The following is a 21,913-nucleotide window of genomic DNA, read 5'->3' on the forward strand; positions in this document are numbered from 1 at the left end:
GTCAGATGCAGAATCTTCAAAGAATACAAAGCTCACAGATTGAAAAGGTAAAATCACAACTTCATTTAAAAAAACGGGTAAATCAAAAGAATGATTGCAACTAAAAATAATTTGTGGCAAGCTGGGTGTGTGACATTGTAAGATCATACTTTTTGGTTTGGAGGCCTTTTTGTTGGTTGCCTCCCGGTTTGTGGGCTCTTTCTTTCAATGTCCTTGTATTCTATTGTTTTTCTCAACGAAAGTTCAGTTGTTGATAATTAAAAAAAAAAAAAAAAGAAAAGAAAAAAAGAAAGAAGAATGATTTGATGTCAATCTTATCTATTTCTACCTTTTTTTATATGAATAAAAATTATAACTTAATAGTGTATACATGATCTGGGAAGGTAAGGGAAGGCAGTAGGTTATTTTATCGATTATGGTAGAATTATTTACAATCAGACAACATTGTCTTTATATGTAGCATTAACCGTTAGTCCTAACAATTAATCAACACTAAGAATATATGTACAAATGCATACATATATTATATATATGATATGAAGATAAGTTTATTTCTTCTTGTTATTTTGTATGAAGTTTCATTTCTCAATTTAAAGAGGGGAGGAAATACATACAAGCAAAAACTGAAAAACAAAAATAAAGCAAAAATTAAGGAAACATATTTAGAGAGAAGGAAATACTAGACAAGGTAAAAAACCAATGGTATTAATGGGAGAATATTTTTCTATCCCAACACTCCCCTTCAAGCTAGATTGTATATGTTGACTAAATCCCATTTGGTCTTTAATGTATGAAAAGCGTTCTTGAATAGAGCCTTGTTGAGTATGTTAGCAATTTGCATCTTGGTAGGCATATAGTTAAGGTTGTAGAAACTTAGGTGTCTATTTTTTCATTCAGCAATACCATTTTGTTGGCGAGTGTCTGGGCACATACTGAAGTGAACAAATACCCTTTTATTTTGAAATGTCTCTAAAGACATGTTAAAGTAATCCCTAACATTATTAGAGTGAAGAATTTGGATTTTAGTGTTGAAGTGATTGAGTATCGTGCCATACAAAGTTTGAAATATGACAATAACCTTATATTTTAGTTTCATTAAAAACACCCAAGTACTTGTGAGTCTAGTACGACTATTAATGAAGGAAACAAACCATTAAGCGCTTGTTAGGCTTTTCACTGTACTTGCACCCCAAACATCATTATGCATCTTAGAAAAAGGATTAGAGAGTTTGTAGCTGCTTATCAAATATAAAGATTGAGTTTTCTTAGCCACATGACTCACGTTGAAGAACTTGTGAACTTTTACTAAATATCTGAAAACATGAGTTTCAAATATATAGATTTGGGATGACCTAAAATATTATGCCACAATATTATTCTACTATAACAGTTGTCTTTAGAAATTTGTTCATACCTAACTTCTTAACTTGGCACTTAGGAATATTTAGGACACAGGCCTGAGGGATTCTTTAACAATTGTCAATCGTTGTGCCCAAATTCAAATCCTGAAAAGTACGATTGTGAGTGAAATGTTGTTGCAGTGAAATTTTTAACCAACTGCAAGTTTGCTTATGGATGAAATATTGCATATAAGGTTTGGAACATGCTAAACGTTTTCTAAGATGAGATCTTTAGAAGACATTGCTCGTTCCCACTATTTTAGAGTAAGTCTCATAAAAAATTCTCGCCTCACATGGTTGGCCAGTACAATGGGAGTAATTTGCTAAAAGAGAGACATCACCTGTCATATGATCTCACACTCCATAATACTAAAATTGGTAGTCGCATTAAGAGCACAAAAAGATGTACCTGATTGAGCCACAGATGCTACACTCGTTTCAGATGGCTTTTGCGTAAGTTTGGGTTGTACAAAGTGTTACCTTTTGACGACGTACTTGGTTGATATGCTCTACCTCGTTTGTCTCCAGCTCCTTTGTTTGACTTCCAATCTGGAGGTTAAGCATGAATATCCCAGTGACTTCTTTGTTGTATTCTGATTTTTTGCAATGGTCACACCATGACCTAGGGTTTCATTGTTGGTTCTCATTTCCATTGTAGATCTGATTTATTGTGGTTATGATGAGTATTTATATTTAGAGTTTTTACGTCATTACCATGGTTTTGAATAAGGAGGGCAAATCCACCTTGTTCAAAATCTTTTATTACTGCTATCGTGAGTTTTTCTCCTTGCTTCTTTCTTTTCTCACTTTTGCAAAAAAACTTATCTAGTTTTAGAGGGTTTGATATCGTAACACATTAGCTATAAAGCATGAATGCACAGTTCAATTTGGCAAGGTATCTCTTTATTACCATAAAGGACTACTAAATACTATTACCTAATTTCATAAAAAAATACATATATTTTGATTTTTTAAAAAGTGAATATACTTTGAAATTAATAGCATGTTATCTTGAAACTAATTGTTTTAAAATTTTGAAATTAGTATGTTAAAACCAAGCATTATTTTTTTCGTATTAAATTTTTTAGATAATTTTATTTTAGAGGTAAAAGTATTTTGATACTTAAGTTCATAATTATAAAAACTATAATTCATCATCAACAACAAAACATAATAATAATTATAATTTTTCTTAAATAATATAATATCAACTAGACATGAGAAGTTGTACAATTCGATCATGTTCTTCATTCATCTCCATTTCATGAACTGATCCTCTATGCTCTTCATTGATCTCCTCATAATTTACTTCATCATTTGAAGGTAGTAGCATCTAAGTCAAAGAAGGAGGGTTAGGACAATTTAGGGATGAATGGACAAAAATGCCCTTCATTATATAGCTGGTTTCATGATCGTTTAAATATAAGTAAATAATCGTTTAAATATAACTAAACGATCGTTTAACGTAACTAAACGCACATATATCTTTAAGTGATCGTGTAGAGAAATACTCATCGCGCATATATCTTTAAGCGATCGTTTAATAAAGTCTAAACGATCTTCTTAATAAACTTAAAAAATATTAAGCGATCGTTTATAGAAACCACACTAATATCAAAAGAATATAAGCGCTTTCCTAAACGTTCAGGTGAAGAATATTAAACGATCGTTTATTGTATCACACTAATGTAAACGATCGTGCATATATCTTTAAGCCATTGTTTAGTAAAGTCTAAACGATGTTCTTAGTAAACATAAAAAAATATTAAAGCGATCGTGTAGAGAAACCACACTGATATCTAAAACGATTTCCTAAACGTTCAGGTGAAGAATATTAAGCGATCGTTTATATGTATCACAATAATGTAAACGATCGTACATATATCAATAAGCGATCGTTTAGTAAAGTCTAAACCATCTTCTTAATAATAATAAAATTTATTGCAAAAAGTAATCCTTAGCATTGTCCTTCTCATTTTTTAAACTTTTTATAAAGCTTTTGAAACTACCACTGAAATATATCTTAGAAGTCCCAATTTTCCTTTCCAATCACTAATTCGTTGTTGTAAGTTCATCTAGTATTCTAATGGTGATCTACTTAAGAGCCAATAACTAAATTTTAATAGTAAACTCTATTGAAGTTTGTACTTGTATGGACTACCTCATCTCTTTAATAACTAAATTCTTGAATCTTAGCTAACCATCAATGACAGACGCTGCAAACAAAAAAGAAAAACTACTTTGGCCCCAAAAGAACACGAAATCTAGGTCACTCACCTCTAAGTCTGCATGTCGTGGTCGTACTACTGAACGACGGAGTGAATACAGAAGGAGCAGGTAAGCTCGAACAAGGTTTGTCTCCACCAAGCGGCAACGATCTAGGCTTCTGCAGGGAGTGAGGAAGCAGTGGCGACCGAAGTCTACGAAGAGTGAGGGATTTGAGAACACATGGTGGAGAGGGTAATGAGAGGGCATTTTTGTAATTTTCATATAAAAGGAAAAAAATTCGAATTCCCGGTCAATCAGTCTCAATTTCATTTTGAAAAAATATGGTCTTTAATCCTTTCTCTAAAATGATTTATTTTATAAATCATTTTCTAAAAAATGCATTATTTTAATTTGCCAAACACTACAACCTTTTTTAAAATAGTTTTTCTTTTTTTGCAAAATTAATCACTTTATAATCTAACCAAACACACCCAAGTCAACCTTCAAAATGAACAAAATTTAACCTTGCAAATCTGTTTTGAATTAACTTAACAACCTATAATAGAATAAGTTTAACAGAACATTGCAAAATTTTGCACCAGACCAGTTGCTTAGTGACATCACTGACATCCTTTTCTATAAGATTTGTGGACTTCAAACAATTATCACATGTTTTCTTGCAATTCCAGGATCAAACTTCTCCCCAAAATGGACAAGTTGCAGCAAACGCCGGCAATCAACATCATTTTCACAGTAACTCACCTAAAATAAGCAACAAATCGATTAAGATTTTATATTCTAATAATATCTTTAAAAAAAAAAAAAAAGGAACAAAAGAATGGTAGAACTCACTCACCATTCGTAAAAGATTCTCAGTGTTGGTCTTTTAGTATCCTTCTAGAGCTGCCCAGATTGGTACAATTATATCCAGATACGAGAGGACTTTGCTCAGTGGCTCCTTGGCTAATCATATGCTTGACTCGTATCTGCATACATGTTCAAGAAGTTTTGACAAACATAGGCATTAGATATTATATTAAATTTGCCTCCACTCATCAGTTTAAGAGCCAGTAAGCAATAAGCAATGGATACTAGAATCCAAACCACTTTTCAAGAACCTTGTGAATGTAATATTATACCCTTTACAGCTAGATAATGTAAGACGTTAGTCCATGATCACAACTTACATAATCACTGTAACTATAATATAACACACGGGATGAAGGCATACCATCTCTGCCTGCACGGCCACACTCCTAAAACATTAGAAACACACCGAAAGCCAAGAACATTATAATAAGAAACAATTTTATCGATAATCCAGCAGCTCTATGAGCACTGTTTATTTTGGTAAAAGACAAATGGGGGTGAGGGGGGGAGGTAAAACAAAGACCAATTGTAGTTTTTATGTTCTCAAGATGAATTAAAAATATTTTGAATGAAGACTATTAACATGGACAATACCAACTAAATGAAGCAGTATACAATTAATTACCTGATGGTACTTTGGAAGAGAATGGTGAATGACAAACCGAACATTTGGCTTGTTGATGCCTGAAATATCCAAATAAGTGCATAGTTGATTGTTATTTCTATACAAATTCATATTTCAACAAGCAATGATCAGTTATACCCACCATTCCAAAAGCCACTGTAGCGGAAATTATATTAATTTCATCTTTGCTCCATTGCTTCTGAACGAAGGAGCGTTGGGCGGGATCCATGCTACCATGATAAAAGGCTGCTTTATGTCCACATTCCTAAAAAGTAATCGATTTAAGTTGGATGTACATATTTTAATCGCTGTTGTCAACTTCAAAAAGCACACAACAATAGAAGCAACGCTAAGAATCCAGGTAGCCTTTGGCATGTCTGAAGTCTTGCTTATCTTTTCCATTTTGAGCGTGAAAAGTAAATTTCATTTCAAATAAAAATTCAATATTGGAATTGTTCTATTATAGAACATAATAATTAATATAACGATTAATAGAATATAGCGATAGAAAATTTTGATCTATTTATCAAATGGATGTGTATCAATAATTAATGTGTTAATCTTAATTGCATTTAATGCAATTGAGATGATAATGAAGCGTTTCTATGTTTTCATTCTGAAAGGTGGAAGATAAGACGAACAAAGGAATCGACCGTTTAAGTATTAAAATTTTTACTAAAAAAATAATAGAAAGAGGGGCAAATATATATGTTTATATATCTTAGCTAAAATTCACAATTTGTAAGGTTTTGACATAGGGAAGAAGCAAGAAAGAAAGTCAAATGCCTTCTTTTTCGGTCTTTTATAGTTATATAATTAAGATCGATCAGTCTAAAAACTAACAAAATGCAAGAAAAAAGCCGAGAAATTGCCAAGTTTGAAAGGAAAAAAGGATCTCATATCATTTGCTTAACACATGAATTCAAAGAAAGCTAACCTACTATTTAGCATGAAAGAAATAAATACAGATAAGACCACCTACGGAGCAGGAAAGAGAGAATGAAAGGGAGTTCTCGCTGACATCTGACACGGCTTGAGAATTCCCCGACTCAACCACAGAGCGCGGTATAAGTTCTTCTTCTTCGATCAGCACCGCTGCGTAGTGGGTCATTCATTGGCACCTGGATTATTCCTTCATTGATTGAGATGATTGCTAGTTTCAACAACTCTCGTTCTTTACATTTCTTCCTAGCTGCTTGGCCTGTCGTAGGTATCTGGTTCACCGTAAAGGTATTAGCACTATGGCTTTCAACTGAAATGGTTTCAATTTCAACCAATCTGTAGTTGATAGTCAAGGTCGTGTAATTCATACCTAGGCTGAGATTCTTAACCGTGCTAATCCGCGAGTCGAATTATTTCATTCCTCCACGGTTGGGTCCTGGTGTCTAACCCTTTGCCTTGTCCGTCTTTGACCTCATGCTTCCGCTTCCCGGGATTTGGACTACGTTAAGGAAGACTCCGTAGGCGTAGGAGGCGTAGGAGGCGTCAGACGTAGGAGGACGTAGTAGGAGATTCTTTTCCGGTCTGAAGTAGCTTAATTAGTCGACGTAGGAGGATAGGCTTTCTTCCTTGATGGTCTTTTTGATAGTTGATAGGCAAATCTTTTCTTCCAAATAGTAGGCTCGCGTAGAAGGCTCGAGGATAGGTTCTTTTTAGTAGGTTTAGGAGAAGGACGTAGAAGGAGGATAGGCTTTCCTCTTCCTTTAACTTCCTTTAATCCTTTCTCAGTCGCTTCCCGGTCTGTGCTAGCTTAATTCGCCCAACACTAAATAGTACTGATCCGGGATAGCGATCCCGATCGTTCTACCCGGACCACCCTTTACTCTGACTTTCTCTGTCCAACTCTCATGTACCTTTCGTACTCAGAAAAAACTAGACCCGCCTATGACAACTGAAAGGGAGGGATGGGGCTAGGGCCTTGACTCTATTTCCTTAATCGGTTGATGTAGCAAGACACATTTTGTGGTTGGGCAGAGGGCTTTTGCAAGCTTTTGATTTAGCCTACGAGTAAACGTCAGGTATCCATGAGATGTTAGGAGAGGTTTCTTTGTAGTTCTATGGTTTGTTTGAAATATTCTTAGGAAGATTGTTTGAGATTCAGTGCATTTGAACATTTCCCTCCATGCTTTAAATAAGGAAAAAGAAATAGAAGCAACGCTGAAAATCCCAGTCATTTTTGTGGTGGCGTAGAGGTGTCTTTTGCAAGCGTTTGATTTAATCTATGAGTAAAAGTCAGGTATCCATGAGATGTTAGAAGGGGTTTCTTCATAGTTCTATGGTTTGAAGGAAGGTTGTTTGAGATTCGGTGCATTTTAACATTTCCCTCCATGCTTCAATAGCAGTAGCGGTAGGAAAAATAGCAGTAGCAATAGGAGTAGGAGTAGCAGCAGGAGTAGTAGTAGTAGATGTGTTTCGGGATAATTGAACATGAAAAAAGTGATTTTAATCATTTCAAATGAAATTTGCATTTGAAAGGATAAAATTAAATGTTAAATTAATTATGAGTGACTATAGATGTGTTTCGGAATAATTTTGAACATAACAAAAGTGATTTTGACCATTTCAAATTTACTCTCAAACATGCACTAAAACAAGAAACGACACTTTTCATTAAAGAAAAGTGGAGAGACTTGTGCTCAAAATATACGGCCATAAGCTTAATCGAAACAAATCTATCCAACGAGCAACTTTTATCTTCAACGTTAGATTCATTTTTCAACTTCATAAACCATTTTTTACATAATCATAATATTAGCCCTATGATGCAAATAGTGTGTAAAACAAGATCTTTCCTGATATTGGTATTCACACTGCATGACTGGCATGCCTAAAAGAGGGCATCTCTAAGGCGTACTTTATTTATGGATGCGGCTGCTCAGTGGTTAACATAGTGCTTTTCTTTTCCTGTACTCTTTTTTTTTTTTTTTTTTTTTTGTGCAAAATGCAAAAAGCCTATGAAGTGTTTGTTTCAGTATTTCATTAACTACTGCTTTGGCAATTAGTTGAAATGTCAAGAGTTTTAAGTAGGCACAGACAGTTTTTTTTGTTCTTTTTTTTTTTGGGTATCAATTAGAAACTGATTGCTGCTCTTTCAGTTGTGAGCCACTGGTATATTTTTTCTTTTCCTTTTTCCCTTGACCAATGATAGAAAATCCATCTGGACTTTCTAGTTCTTTCGGTTCACTACATACCATAAATCAACTTTCATTCTAAACCTATTTGATTCAGTTTCAATTAATTAACCCTTTGTGATCTTAACGATTATGTCTTATGTTATTCTTTCTTCAAGTATTATGGCTTTTTTCAAGGTCTTATGACAAGAGAGACTACAGGTTAAGAGAATGTGAATTATTAAACCATCAATTCATCCAAAAGCTTAAGCTTGTAGGTGAGGGTAAATTTAATATAATATCCAACACTCCTCCTCATTTGTGAGCTTGAAACATCTAGAAAGATGCAAAAAGTGGTAATCAATATTAAATCGGGAGGAAATGACGTTGCAGAGGCTTGAACGCAAGACCTCCTTGGACCACCTACTCTAATACCATCTTAAATCACCAATTAACCCAATGACTTAAGCTTGTAGGTGAGCAAATTTAACATAATACCAATATGAATCATTAAACCTCGTTCTTTTTCTTTGAAATTTTTCATAAACTTCTAACTATTAATGCACACAGAAGAAAATGTGAATGGGGAACTGAATGACTATGTAATGTGATACTGGTGGGGCTTCTTGTGATTATGTTATTGACGGAAAGAGAGCATATATAGAGATTATGTTGGAAACTCTTGTGTAGAAAAAATTGAAGGGTTTTGGTCGCAGTAAGTAAGATGTAGAGAGAGAAAGGTGACACAAAAATCAGAATAGTTGCATTTCTGTAACAAAACCGATTTTGAAATTGAATCAAGGCTTGACACAGTAACACAAAAGATTGTGAGTACAGAATGTCAAAGATACAAGGCGCTAGAACAATTTGTGAATAATTCTACACGTGATTAAAACACAAGATGAACTTAGTTGTAAAAAAAAAAGAGACCATTTGGCACAAAGAGGAAGGGTTGGTTCCATAGCAAAATGATTGTGGGAAAATGTTGTGCTGGTAAAGGCGAGTGGTCAAAGAAAAGGAGAGGCAGTGAAGCTACACTAACGCAAGAAACCAGAGTTTTAAGAGTTTTAAGCCCTGGACATTATTAGAGCTATTTAAGAGTTTTAAGCACCGGAAGCATCAACTTGATCTTGTCAGTTTAAAATAACTAAGTAGTTTATCCTGCCTGTCTTATATCACCTTGACGTAATTTACTAGCAAAGATCATGTTACAGAAGGTAAAAATAACGAATTAAGTTATTGCGCTAAGAGAACAACATGTAATACTTACTTAGCAACTTTTTCTGGCGTGACATACAGAAGCTTGCTCTAAAAATTTCTTGTTGTTGACTCCACACCATATTGGCACTTAGGTAAGCAGCCGATATGTTTACCTATGGTGTAATATACTTAGCTACAAAAAGAAAATAACAGATTAAGAAAACCATCATAGGTTAAACTTGCCAGTATTAAATGCATGATCTGATCTTGAATAAGAGACACAAGTGGAGATATCACCAATGTTACACCGGGACATATCAAAGCAGGGAGCTGCAAAGAAACCAAATAATAAGTAATAATTTCAACCATGTAACAAAATTGCCAAGTACCTGACAATCAATGAGGAAATATTCATAGCACTGGAAAAACTTGTATGATAGCAGGCACAAAGAGCTCCAACATCAAAATTGAAGGTTAATAGAGATATAAATGGTAGACCAGTTTGAGTGTCTGCACGGGAAACCTAAAGTAAATGCTTGAGGTTTTGAGATATGTTCATTTACCTGGTAGGTTAGGCTCTTTCCCCCTCCAGTTGGCATTAAAACAAAGACGTCATACCCACTCATTGTAGCATTAATGACCTCTCTTTGATTTGGACGAAATGAGTGATTACCGAACACTTTTTTGTTATTAGCCTTAAAGCATAAAAAATCAAATATAAGATAAAAGGCAATGAGCATAGAAAAACACAGAAGCTTAATAGCCTTAGAGTATCACCTCCAACTCTTTTTCAAGAAAAATTCCGGCTGCACCACTTTTTGTCATTAGAACCTTCAGTGTAGTTAACATCAATCACCTTGGGAATGTATGGTTCCCTCTCCACTGGACCAGATGACATTCCAAATCTTTCATCTACATAGGATGAACACATTGAATTCCATGGCTCAATCCTTCTAGGCTCAAGGTCTTGGTGAACGTAAGAAGTATTTAGTTTTGCATCGGTCCTGAATTCAGCTCCTTGAGGTGTTTCAAAATGAAAACTCTTCGGAGTAACTGTTGTCGGGAAAAGATGAGACCTGCGCCTTTCCTCATTAACTGCATCTAGAGAAATATGTCTTTATAGTAGCTGAATTTGTTTATTTAGATGCACCCTGCACATGAATGGATACGATAATTCAAGTTCCCATTTCTTATGTATTATGCATATAGATAAAAAACAGACAACCAAACTACAATATAAAAGGCAAATAAATTTATTCTACTTGTACATAAATAGATCCAACCAAAATTCAGTATGTTATGTTCTTTCGGTCCTTGTTTATTTACATTGGTGTATGCAAGTTTAACGTTTTACATACTCCTATTTATAAAATGGATTGGATACTGGATAGCAAACCTTTCTTGCCGAAGCTTATCGATCTGCACTGGGCTCAGGTTATTAACATTATCAAGCAGGTCATTTGATATAGAGACTATCCTATCTTTCAACTCCTGCAAATGGCTTGAAGCTTCTAGGCATAGTTCTATTTGTAACATAAGTTGGTAACAATGAATCGCTGAACAAAACATAATAGCAGATTGAACATTGGATAAAAATATAATACAATGTTCTACACCTTGAAAACATGACTGCAATTAGTGCACAACTCATCTCGATAATTAGATTCCCTTGTCTGGCAACATTATCTTTCTCAATTATTGGAGTAATTGGTGGAAGCTTAGAAACTGAAGGTTGAAGTATGCAGGCTGATTGTGATTGGTATTGTTCAACAATTAGGTCCACGTCAATATTCTATAACCAAGAGTACCCAATTCATGAAAATTCAAATTGCGATCCACCGGATAAAACTGTATGTGTGTGTGTATTAAGCCACCCATAAACTAACTGTTCGTTATTTTCTATACAACAGATATTAGAATTGAGCTGATTACAAAAATAAAAGGTCGTTTCAGATTATAGATAAATGTGGAAGTTTGCCGAGAGAAATATAGCTAGCAGTCATCCCATAAAACAAAGTGAGTCTAAATTTGCTTTATAATAAACAAAAAATAATAAATGTGGATCAAGATTACCTCTATAATCTCGTCATCCTCATCCTCCAGAAAGGAGGAACATATATTTTTCTGGTTAGTTGCAAAACTGACTGAGCCATCCATCCTCTCAAAATGAGAATGATTGATCATCCGCAGTGTAGCCATATTATTCCCATCTACATCATTTTGGTCCTCCATAACTTTAATATTCCTTGATGCGGAAAGATTTGATCGGGAACTTGAAGGTTTAGTTGTACCAACATTGTATTCACTAAAATTTCTATGTACTTTCTTATGTTGAGAACTAGCGTTGGCATCAGACAAACTATTGATGTAATTCTTCCGCTATCAGCAAGACGGCCAGAAAAAACATCATTAACTTGTGTAGTGTTTCCAGGTTTGGCATAGCGTCTACAAGAAATCTGGAAATTTGGAAAAGCATTCCAGGCCTGCCAGGAAACACAAGAAATACATTTATTCCGACTCAAAATGAGTATTCCAAGAGTTGCGTTGGACGTATACAACTCCAATTTTCCATCTCACACAAGAAAAAGAGTACAATTAGATAAGAAATAACAAGAAATAAAATGGCCATAACGATTTGTTTCTACTTTAGCAATGTTAGTGGAATACAGAGATACCTTGCCAAATTGAAGTGTGCATTCATGCTTTATAGCTAATGTGTTACGATATCAAACCCTTATCATGGTAATGAGGTAAAAACTCCAAATATAAATACTCATCATAACCACGATAAATCAGATCTACAATGGAAATGAGAACCAACAATGAAACCCTAGGTCATGGTGTGACCATTGCAAAAAATCAGAATACAACAAAGAAGTCACTGGGATATTCATGCTTAACCTCCAGATTGGAAATGGAACAAAGGAGCTGGAGACAAACAAGGTAGAGCATATCAACCAAGTACGTCGTCAAAAGGTAACACTTTATGCAACCCAAACTTATGCAAAAGCCATCTAAAGCGAGTGTAGCATCGGTGGCTCAATCAGGTACATCTTTTTGTGCTCTTAATGCGACTACCAATTTTAGTATTATGGAGTGTGAGATCATATGACAGGTGATGTCTCTCTTTTAACAAATTACTCCCATTGTACTGGCCAACCATGTGAGGCGAGAATTTTTTATGAGACTTACTCTAAAATAGTGGGAACGAGCAATGTCTTCTAAAGATCTCATCTTAGAAAACGTTTACCATGTTCCAAACCTTATATGCAATATTTCATCCATAAGCAAACTTGCAGTTGGTTAAAAATTTCACTACAACAACATTTCACTCACAATCGTACTTTTTCAGGATTTGAATTTGGGCACAACGATTGACAATGGTAAAGAATCCTCAAGCCTAAGTCCTAAATATTCCTAAGTGCCAAGTTAAGAAGTTAGGTATGAACAAATTTCTAAAGACAATTGTTATAGTAGAATAATATTGTGGCATAATATTTTAGGTCATCCCAAATTTATATATTTGAAACTCCTGTTTTCAGATATTTAGTAAAAGTTCACAAGTTCTTCAACGTGAGTCATGTGGCTAAGAAAACTCAATCCTTATATTTGATAAACAGCTACAAACTCTCTAATCCTTTTTCCAAGACGCATAGTGATGTTTGGGGTGCAAGTACAGTGAAAAGCCTAACAAGCGCTTAATGGTTTGTTTCCTTTATTAATAGTCGTACTAGACTTACAAGTACTTTGGTGTTTTTAATGGAACTAAAATATAAGGTTATTGTCATATTTCAAACTTTGTATGGCACGATACTCAATCACTTCAATACTAAAATCCAAATTCTTCACTCTAATAATGCTAGGGATTACTTTAACATGTCTTTAGAGACATTTCAAAATAAAAGGGTATTTGTTCACTTCAGTATGTGCCCAGACACTCCCCAACAAAATGGGATTGCTCAATGAAAAAATAGACACCTAAGTTTCTACAACCTTAACTATATGCCTACCAAGATGCAAATTGCTAACATACTCACCAAGGCTCTATTCAAGAACGATTTTCATACATTAAAGACTAAATGGGATTTAATCAACATATACAATCTAGCCTGAAGGGAGTGTTGAGATAGAAAAATATTCTCCCATTAATACCATTGGTTTTTTACCTTGTCTAGTATTTCCTTCTTTCTAAATATGTTTCCTTAATTTTTGCTTTATTTTTTTTGTTCAGTTTTTGCTTGTATGTATTCCCTCCCCTCTTTAAATTGAGAAATGAAACTTGATACAAAATGACAAGGAGAAATAAACTTATCTTCATATCATATATATAATATATGTATGTATTTGTACATATATTCTTAGTGTTGGTTAATTGTTAGGACTAACGGTTAATGCTAGATACAAGAGGATGAATAATACTACAACTATATTGTAGAATCATAAATACAAAATAGTGTTTAAAACTATACATTTTAGATTGGCATCTGCTAGATACAAGGAAATACAACAAAGAACATAGTTTAAACTTTACACACTCATATCTACTTTGGAATATCTTCTCCTTTCTCGCTCCACCTAGTCCGACCCAATGGCAAAAATTATTAGGTTTATCTATTTTTAATTTTTTCTTTAAATAAAAAGCTTCACCCCCTCCACCTTCTCTTTTCTGATTCCTCCACTAGGGCACCAACCCTCTCTACCCTAACCCTCTCGTCGATCGCGGTCGCCGCCCATCTCTCTCACTTGTTGCTTGAACTTTTCTTCTTTTTTTAAAAAAAATGGCGTCTTGTTGTGTTGGTGTCTATATCTATGCTTCCTCAAATAGAATCACGACACTCTACTTTGAATTTTTATTTGTGACTACAAACCTCTCGAACCGTTTGTCTTTGTATCTCTTCCAAAAATGAACCTATTTCCACTTAGCTACAATCATATATATGTAATTTTCACATGAAACGTGAGAACGAAAAATTGAAACAAGAGGAAAGGGGAAGTTGTAAATTTTTTCAATAATTTCTTACATAAAATTCAATTGGTGGGTTTATATATTTGACGAGTACCAGTGAAATTTTTGTTCTTAATTCAAGAAGAGAAGACCTTAAAAATTGTTATTATATACTTTTAATATACAAATAGAACATAAAATTCTTTTCCTTTTCCCTATGATGTATCTTATGATATCCGAATAATTGATTCACTAGTCAAAGTATTTATTAAGACTGTTATATATGTTAATTAAAAAAATGATGATTCCAAAAAAAAGGTTTCTTACGATATCCGAACATTTTTTATATATATTTAATTTCTTCTCCTGATTCCAAAAAAAGGTTTCTTCTTTCTTCGTGAATTCTGTCCAGCCGCCATCCAAACTATATCTTTGTTTAAAGAGTGAATTTGATTAACCATCCCAAAACCATCATCTTTGTTTCTTCTCTTCATCCTTAATAATCCCATGGCGACCCTCTTCTCACGCTCTCTCCCTAAAACCCTAATTTTGGGTTCTACATTCTCACGTTCCTTCCTTGCTGCCACCGGAGTCGTCGTATCAGCCTCTTCTCGCTCATCTTTCTCCCTTCTGCGTCGCCTTCGTCCCCTCGCTACTATAATCGCCGCTGATTTCGGATTTCTCTCTTCTGCCACAACCGTGAGGTACTTCTCTACGTCTGACGATCCGAAACCTAAGTACTCTAATGGCCCACCCATATCTTCGGATGATGGTTGTGATTCTGAACACTGGGTCGTTGTCATGGATTTGCCAGGGGTTGAAATCACGAGGGATGAGATGATCAACATCTATATTAAAACCCTTGCCATGGTTGTTGGGAGGTGAAATCTCTGTGGCTTTTTTTATTTTATTTTATTGTATTTATTTTCTCTTTTTAATGTTTCTCTTTTGGTGTTGTAGTGATTATAATTAAACGATCGTTAAAAAACAACTAAACGATCGTTTAAAATAACTAAACGATCGTTTAATTTTAAATGTATGCATAAGTTTTGAAGTAAGAAGTAAGAAGTCACATACCTGTAATGCATGCAGAAATCCATTGATAGTATATTTTTTTGTCTGTGTTGATTTCTTCTTTCCCTTGGCATATTGCTTGTCCAAGGCTCTTTTCAAGCCACTTAGCGTGCGTCCAAAAACAATCCGACCCCAATCATAATTATTAAATGTATTCCAATCATCAGCAATCTTGAAAAAACCAATGTCGACTTTGGTTCGCCTATCTTTTCACAACAAAGATATCTCTATAAAGTAGACTAAAGCTAATTTCACAATATCATCGTCATCACCCTCGTATTCCAAAAATATATCCTCTAAGTCGCTAACATGAATACACTCCTTGTCTTTGAAAAACTTCTCCAACAGTCGACTATTCCCAACCAACTAAATATAATCCTCTTTAGGACCCCATAGTCTAGTTATGATGTTAAACTCTCTCCTACCGAAAGTACAAACAACGCCCCCTAGTAAGAAACTTATAGAATCCTTTCCTTCATCTTCCACCTCCCTTAACAGTAAGTAGTGGATGAATGGCCCATTAAAGACAATATTTAGGTCCAAAAAGTGCCCAAACTTTGTTTTCCTAAATAAGGCTAATTGATCGGGTTTGAGTTTGGCCTTAATATTATGTGTTGTCTTTTCTAAATGAGACAAACAACTTACTAGGGAATAAAAATGATGGGAAGGATTAATCTTGTACAAGGGTCCGTCGATCGATGTCACTTTTTTGTTATTAGCCTTAAAGCATAAAAAATCAAATATAAGATAAAAGGCAATGAGCATAGAAAAACACAGAAGCTTAATAGCCTTAGAGTATCACCTCCAACTCTTTTGTTCAAGAAATAGATAAGATTGACATCAAATCATTCTTCTTTCTTTCTTTCTTTCTTTTTTTTTTTTTTTTATCAACAACTGAACTTTCATTGAGAAAAACAATAGAATACAAGGACATTCAAAGAAAAAGCCCACAAACCGGGAGGCAACCAACAAAAAGGCCTCCAAACCAAAAAGTACGATCTTACAATGTCACACACCCAGCTTGCCACAAATTATTTTTAGTTGCAATCATTCTTTTGATTTACCCCTTTTTTTTTAAATGTAGTTGTGATTTTACCTTTTCAATCTGTGAGCTTTGTATTCATTGAAGATTCTGCATCTGACAGGCCAAATTCCTAAACAAAAAAAAAAAACTAATAAATCATGAGAAACTCTCTCTTTTCCGCTTTTGTATGGTTTCCTCTAATTTACTATAAACTTCAATAGAACCTTTCTACAGTTACCTAGAAAGATCTAAGTTATAAGGCCTACTATCCAAATCCAAAAGAAACAAAATTAAAGATAAAAAAAGGTTATAAATAGCTCAGGAGAGGAGCCGAGGCGTGCTGGTAGCCGAGGAGGCTACCAAACATAAAAGGGGAGGGAGACTGGAGAGAGAGAGGCAATCATGAGGAATATAGCATTTTTATTTCTTTTGTCACTCTGGCTTTACGGTTAATAACCCTATTGTACTTCTAGCCAACGTTTAATCAATAAAATGGCTTTAATTATGTCATTCAAGACATAGTATACGGTTAAAAATAAAATATGGGTCTGAGACATTGGCTAAGAAAATAATTAAAGTCAGATCTCTTGCCATGTCATGCATTCAAACAGAAGGGAAAATAAGCAATCTCGAAGACCAGTAAGTACCAATTAACTGGGAAACTGAGTGCAGAAGGGGAAAGAAAACCAGCGATGAATTATCATTGTTTGATGAAAATAAGGCAAAGGGTATGAGCAGTTCAATAAGGATGTATGAAATTTAAGCCAATTAATGGGCTAGATACCCAGTGTCAGTTGCTCCTGTAGTAGAAGGCTTGTGTTCTGGTAAAGAGGAGAAATTCCGAGCATAGAAACTTCTTTTGCCATTAGAAATCTGTAAGACCTCCTATTATTAATGTGTATAAGAGGAAGGGCAAGAAAGGAATTACACAAGACAGCATGGAGGAAAGAAAGAATTGAAATGGGGTAGTGGGATAGTGGAACAGCAAGTGGGCCCTACAGGATAGTATTATTTGTCCTATTCGGACACTTGTCTTATAAATAGCAAGGGGAGGGTAGTAAGTTAGGTATGAGAAATATATGAAGAATGTATTGGTAAAAAAGGAGATTGGCGGCTGAAGGAGCCTACCCTAGCCTAGAGAAAGAGGTTGGATTGTTCTTTGTTGTTTTCCTTGTTGTTTCTATTCTACATCTTGTAAATACTGTTTTGGCAATATAAATATATAAATACAGAGTGCTGCCTCTGTTTTTGCCATTGATCTAGTATAAATAGTGTATGAAAAGGGTGAGAAACCTCACAATTGGTATCATAGCTTTGTCAAACTGGGAGTAATCACGAGACTAATGGCGCAGCGACAAATGGAAAAAAGGTTGGAAGGAACGGAAAAGGAGGTGTTGAGCCTCAAGGAAATGATGCTTGAAATGAAGAAAAGCATGGACAGGCTGGCTGATGAGTTGAGAGACCAATCGTATAAGAAGAAGGAAGAATCCAGCACGTCCGACGGGTCCATCATGAAAATGAAAGGAAAAATGGAAGAGACAGACTTAACCGGGGAAGTAAACACCCACCTGGTCGATCGAAGTAAGTATAAAAAGTTGGAAATGCCCATGTTTTTTTGGAGAAAATCCAGAATCTTGGGTATACCGTGCAGAGCATTTTTTTTAGATCAATAACTTACAAGAAGCTGAAAAGGTTAAGGTGGCTGTGGTGAGCTTTGGACAAGATGAAATGGACTGGTACAGGTGGAGCCACAACAGGCTAAAGGTAGAATCGTGGGAGGATTTGAAGACCCGAATGTTTGAATTCTTTAGAGACACCAGACAGAAAAGTTTGGGGGCCAGGCTTATATGCATTCAGCAAGAAGGTTCCTACAATGATTATGTCAAGAAGTTCGTGAACTACTCGGCACCTCTCCCACACATGGCAGAAAGCGTGCTTCGTGATGCTTTCTTAACTGGCTTAGAACCGGCGCTGCAAGCTGAAGTGATGAGTCGTCACCCTCAAACGCTAGAAGAATGTATGATGGCAGCCCAATTAGTTAACGACCGTAACTTAGCCCTCAAATTAGCACAAGCAGAGATGGGTATTATTGAGCCAAAGAGAAACGAAGCCACGAGTACACTACAAGAAATTTGGCCTTTAATGTCGGTTTAAAACCGACATTAAAGGCCTTTAATGTCACTTGGCGACCGACATCTTTGTAAGCGTTATTAAAGGCCTTTAATGTCGGTTGGGCTTTAATGTCGGTTTATAACCGACATTAAAGACCTTTAATGTCGGTTATAAACCGACATCTTTGAAGGTGTTATTGAAGGTCTTTAATGTCGGTTCATCTTTAATGTCGGTTTATAACCGACATTAAAGCTGTCTTTAATGTCGTTTTTAAACCGACATTAATGTCGCTTAGTGCACATCTTTAATGTCGTTTTTCCACCGACATTAAAGACACATTTAATGTCGTTTTTCCACCGACATTAAAGACACATTTTATGTCGTTTTTAAACCGACATTAAAGACACATTTAATGTCGTTTTTAAAGATTCATTTCATGTCGTATTTATAATAGTTTTTATGACGGCAAAACCGATATTATTTGAGTCGAATTACGTCCGGAAATGTTCGTCATCGTATATTGTAAAAAATAAAAAAAAATGGCTTGCACACTAGCTATAATGCCTACTATTCAATGCACACAATAATACCTAATTCACCTGCAATGCACACAATAATACCTAAAATTCCAGCATACACTTCCATATAGAACTACAACAAATACACATCATATCCAACACTTACATATAATCACATATCAATAAACACAACTATATTCAATACTATAAGTCCAACTACTCCAAATCCTCCAATATATACACTTATATATAATCACACATATCAAACAACACATCCTACCATCCATGGCAAACCAATAGTAAACACCTACAATGCATAAGATCCAACACTAAAATACAAGCACACTTTTCCACACTTCCATATAGAACTACAACAAATACACATCATATCCAACACTTATATATAATCACATATCAATAAACACAACTATATTCAATACTATAAGTCCAACTACTCCAAATCCTCCAATATATACACTTATATATAATCACACATATCAAACAACACATCCTACCATCCATGGCAAACCAATAGTAAACACCTACAATGCATAAGATCCAACACTAAAATACAAGCACACTTTTCCACACTTCCATATAGAACTACAACAAATACACATCATATCCAACACTTACATATAATCACATATCAATAAACACAACTATATTCAACACTATAAGTCCAACTACTCCAAATCCTCCAATATATACACTTATATATAATCACACATATCAAACAACACATCCTACCATCCATGGCAAACCAATAGTAAACACCTAAAATGCATAAGATCCAACACTAAAATACAAGCACACTTTTCCACACTTCTATATAGAACTACAACAAATACACATCATCCAACACTTACATATAATCACATATAAACACAACTATATTCAACACTATAAGTCCAACTACTTCAAATCCTCCAATATATACACTTATATATAATCACACATATCAAACAACACATCCTACCATCCATGGCAAACCAATAGTAAACACCTACAATGCATAAGATCCAACACTAAAATACAAGCACACTAACTAAAGTATAAAGATAATATATAAGATCGTGATTTATAAACACAATAGAAAGTTCCTTCACTAACTAAAGTATAGGTACAAACTATCTAACAAACAACAATTAGTACGGGACCACCTGCCCTTCAAAAAACTATAGGACTGCCCGTCCCCTACAAAAACTTAACTCGACCAACTACTAACCTAACTACAAAAATCAACTACTAACCTAACTACAAAAATCAACTACTAACCTAACTACAAAAAGCAACTACTTACACAAATCTGCTAACAAAAGTTGCCCATTCAGTTCGAATCTCATCAATCTCCTCTTGCCTATATGCATTTTTGGTATTGAACTACACACAAAGAGAAAGATATGGAAAGTATGAGTTTGGATCATAAATTGTAATATGTAAAAAGTTAAAGTAGAAACTTACAAGGTTAGTAATAGAAGTACTAGAATTATGCACTATCTCATGTATGTACTTTTGCACGTAGTACCCGCACCCTACAGAATCCAATTGACGAGGGCACTACATGTATATCAATTGAATACAAATTAATCTTATGTTTCATAAAAAATAATAACCTGTAAATGCAAATTACCTTTACAGGTCTCCATTTTGGAGTTGATCGATAGCGTTGTAGATCGTGTTTCGCTTGCCATGTCTTCAACCCTCTAAATATTTTGAAACATTAGAAGACAAGAAAGTTAAATAAGAAGTAATAAAGTAAATACACTTACACATTTATGATTCCATGAATGTCTTCATTGACTTTACTCCGAAGAGAGTCCAAAACATAAACGCAATTTTCACGAAGATCGATAACATGCAACATCCAATGAAAACTACAATAAACATCTTCAATGTGAGTACACATTTAAGCTCAATGGAAATATATTAATGTGTTTCTCTTCTTTATTTACCCGGTATTATATGGAATTAGCACTTTCTGTTCCAAGTTAACTGCTTCTAGCTGGTTGGCTAAATTTCTGGATCGAAGATCACGATCTTTGATATGTGACGATATTTTTGATTGGTCAATGACAAAAAAATTCTTTGCACAGTCACATTTATCCCAAAGACATCTAAGTAAAAGCAACCATAGTTAAAATATCAACAAACTAACTACAAAAGTGGTATTGGAGATAAAGATGAGTATAAGTTGTCTACTTACGTAATATACGCTAGTATACACATATAGCCGATTTCAACCATGTCGCAGTAATGCAACAAATCTTCACGAGCTAAATAAACAAATTTGTCACTTCCAAATATTTGCTCGTTCATTGGGATGCGAATCATGTCTACATCCTCCATGTTGTTCATGGCATGTCTATTTAAAAGCTTAATAATCCCGTTAACGTCAGTATAATTTGAAGGGTATACGACATCCTTCCTAGTTGAATGCTCCTATCACAACCAAGGTTCTAAATTCAAAATACATATACAAATAAAATCAAAACTTAAATAGTAAAAAAAAGATACACACTTGTTTGTCATTGATCGTAGAAACAAGCCGACGAGGCCATTCTATAATGTTACCCAATGCTTGATTTAAAGTCTCTATCTTTCCCTTCACTGGATTGGGTATAGTCAAATTTTCTCCCGTAACCACGTCTACTAGAACTTTAACATTGGGACATCCAATGTTATCCTCAACTATCGTGGCTACTGCAACAATATTATTAATGGATCCTATAGACAATTGGCATGGTGTTCCCTTTACAAATATTAAAAGCATAGTTAAGAACAATTGATCCTATATAGTTAAAAAACTAAAAGTGACAACAAAGTC

General features: G+C 34.6%; 1 protein-coding gene and 1 pseudogene across 1 annotated transcript in view; one reads left to right on the top strand and one right to left on the bottom strand.

Annotated features, from left to right (window-relative positions):
• LOC103496104 (ATP-dependent DNA helicase Q-like 4A) overlaps positions 1 to 21,913 on the top strand; it is a 71,645-nt gene that overhangs the window by 853 nt on the left and 48,879 nt on the right. Inside the window, exon 2 of the mRNA XM_051086921.1 lies at positions 1 to 47. This exon is cut by the window's left edge and continues 11 nt beyond it. Coding sequence (XP_050942878.1) covers positions 1 to 47 — 47 coding nt within the window. The remainder of the gene's footprint in view (positions 48 to 21,913) is intronic.
• Positions 4,127 to 12,607, bottom strand: LOC103496107 (ATP-dependent DNA helicase Q-like 4A; annotated as a pseudogene).

Source organism: Cucumis melo, chromosome 6 (genome assembly GCF_025177605.1).
Source record: "Cucumis melo cultivar AY chromosome 6, USDA_Cmelo_AY_1.0, whole genome shotgun sequence".
Classification (NCBI taxonomy): domain Eukaryota; kingdom Viridiplantae; phylum Streptophyta; class Magnoliopsida; order Cucurbitales; family Cucurbitaceae; genus Cucumis; species Cucumis melo.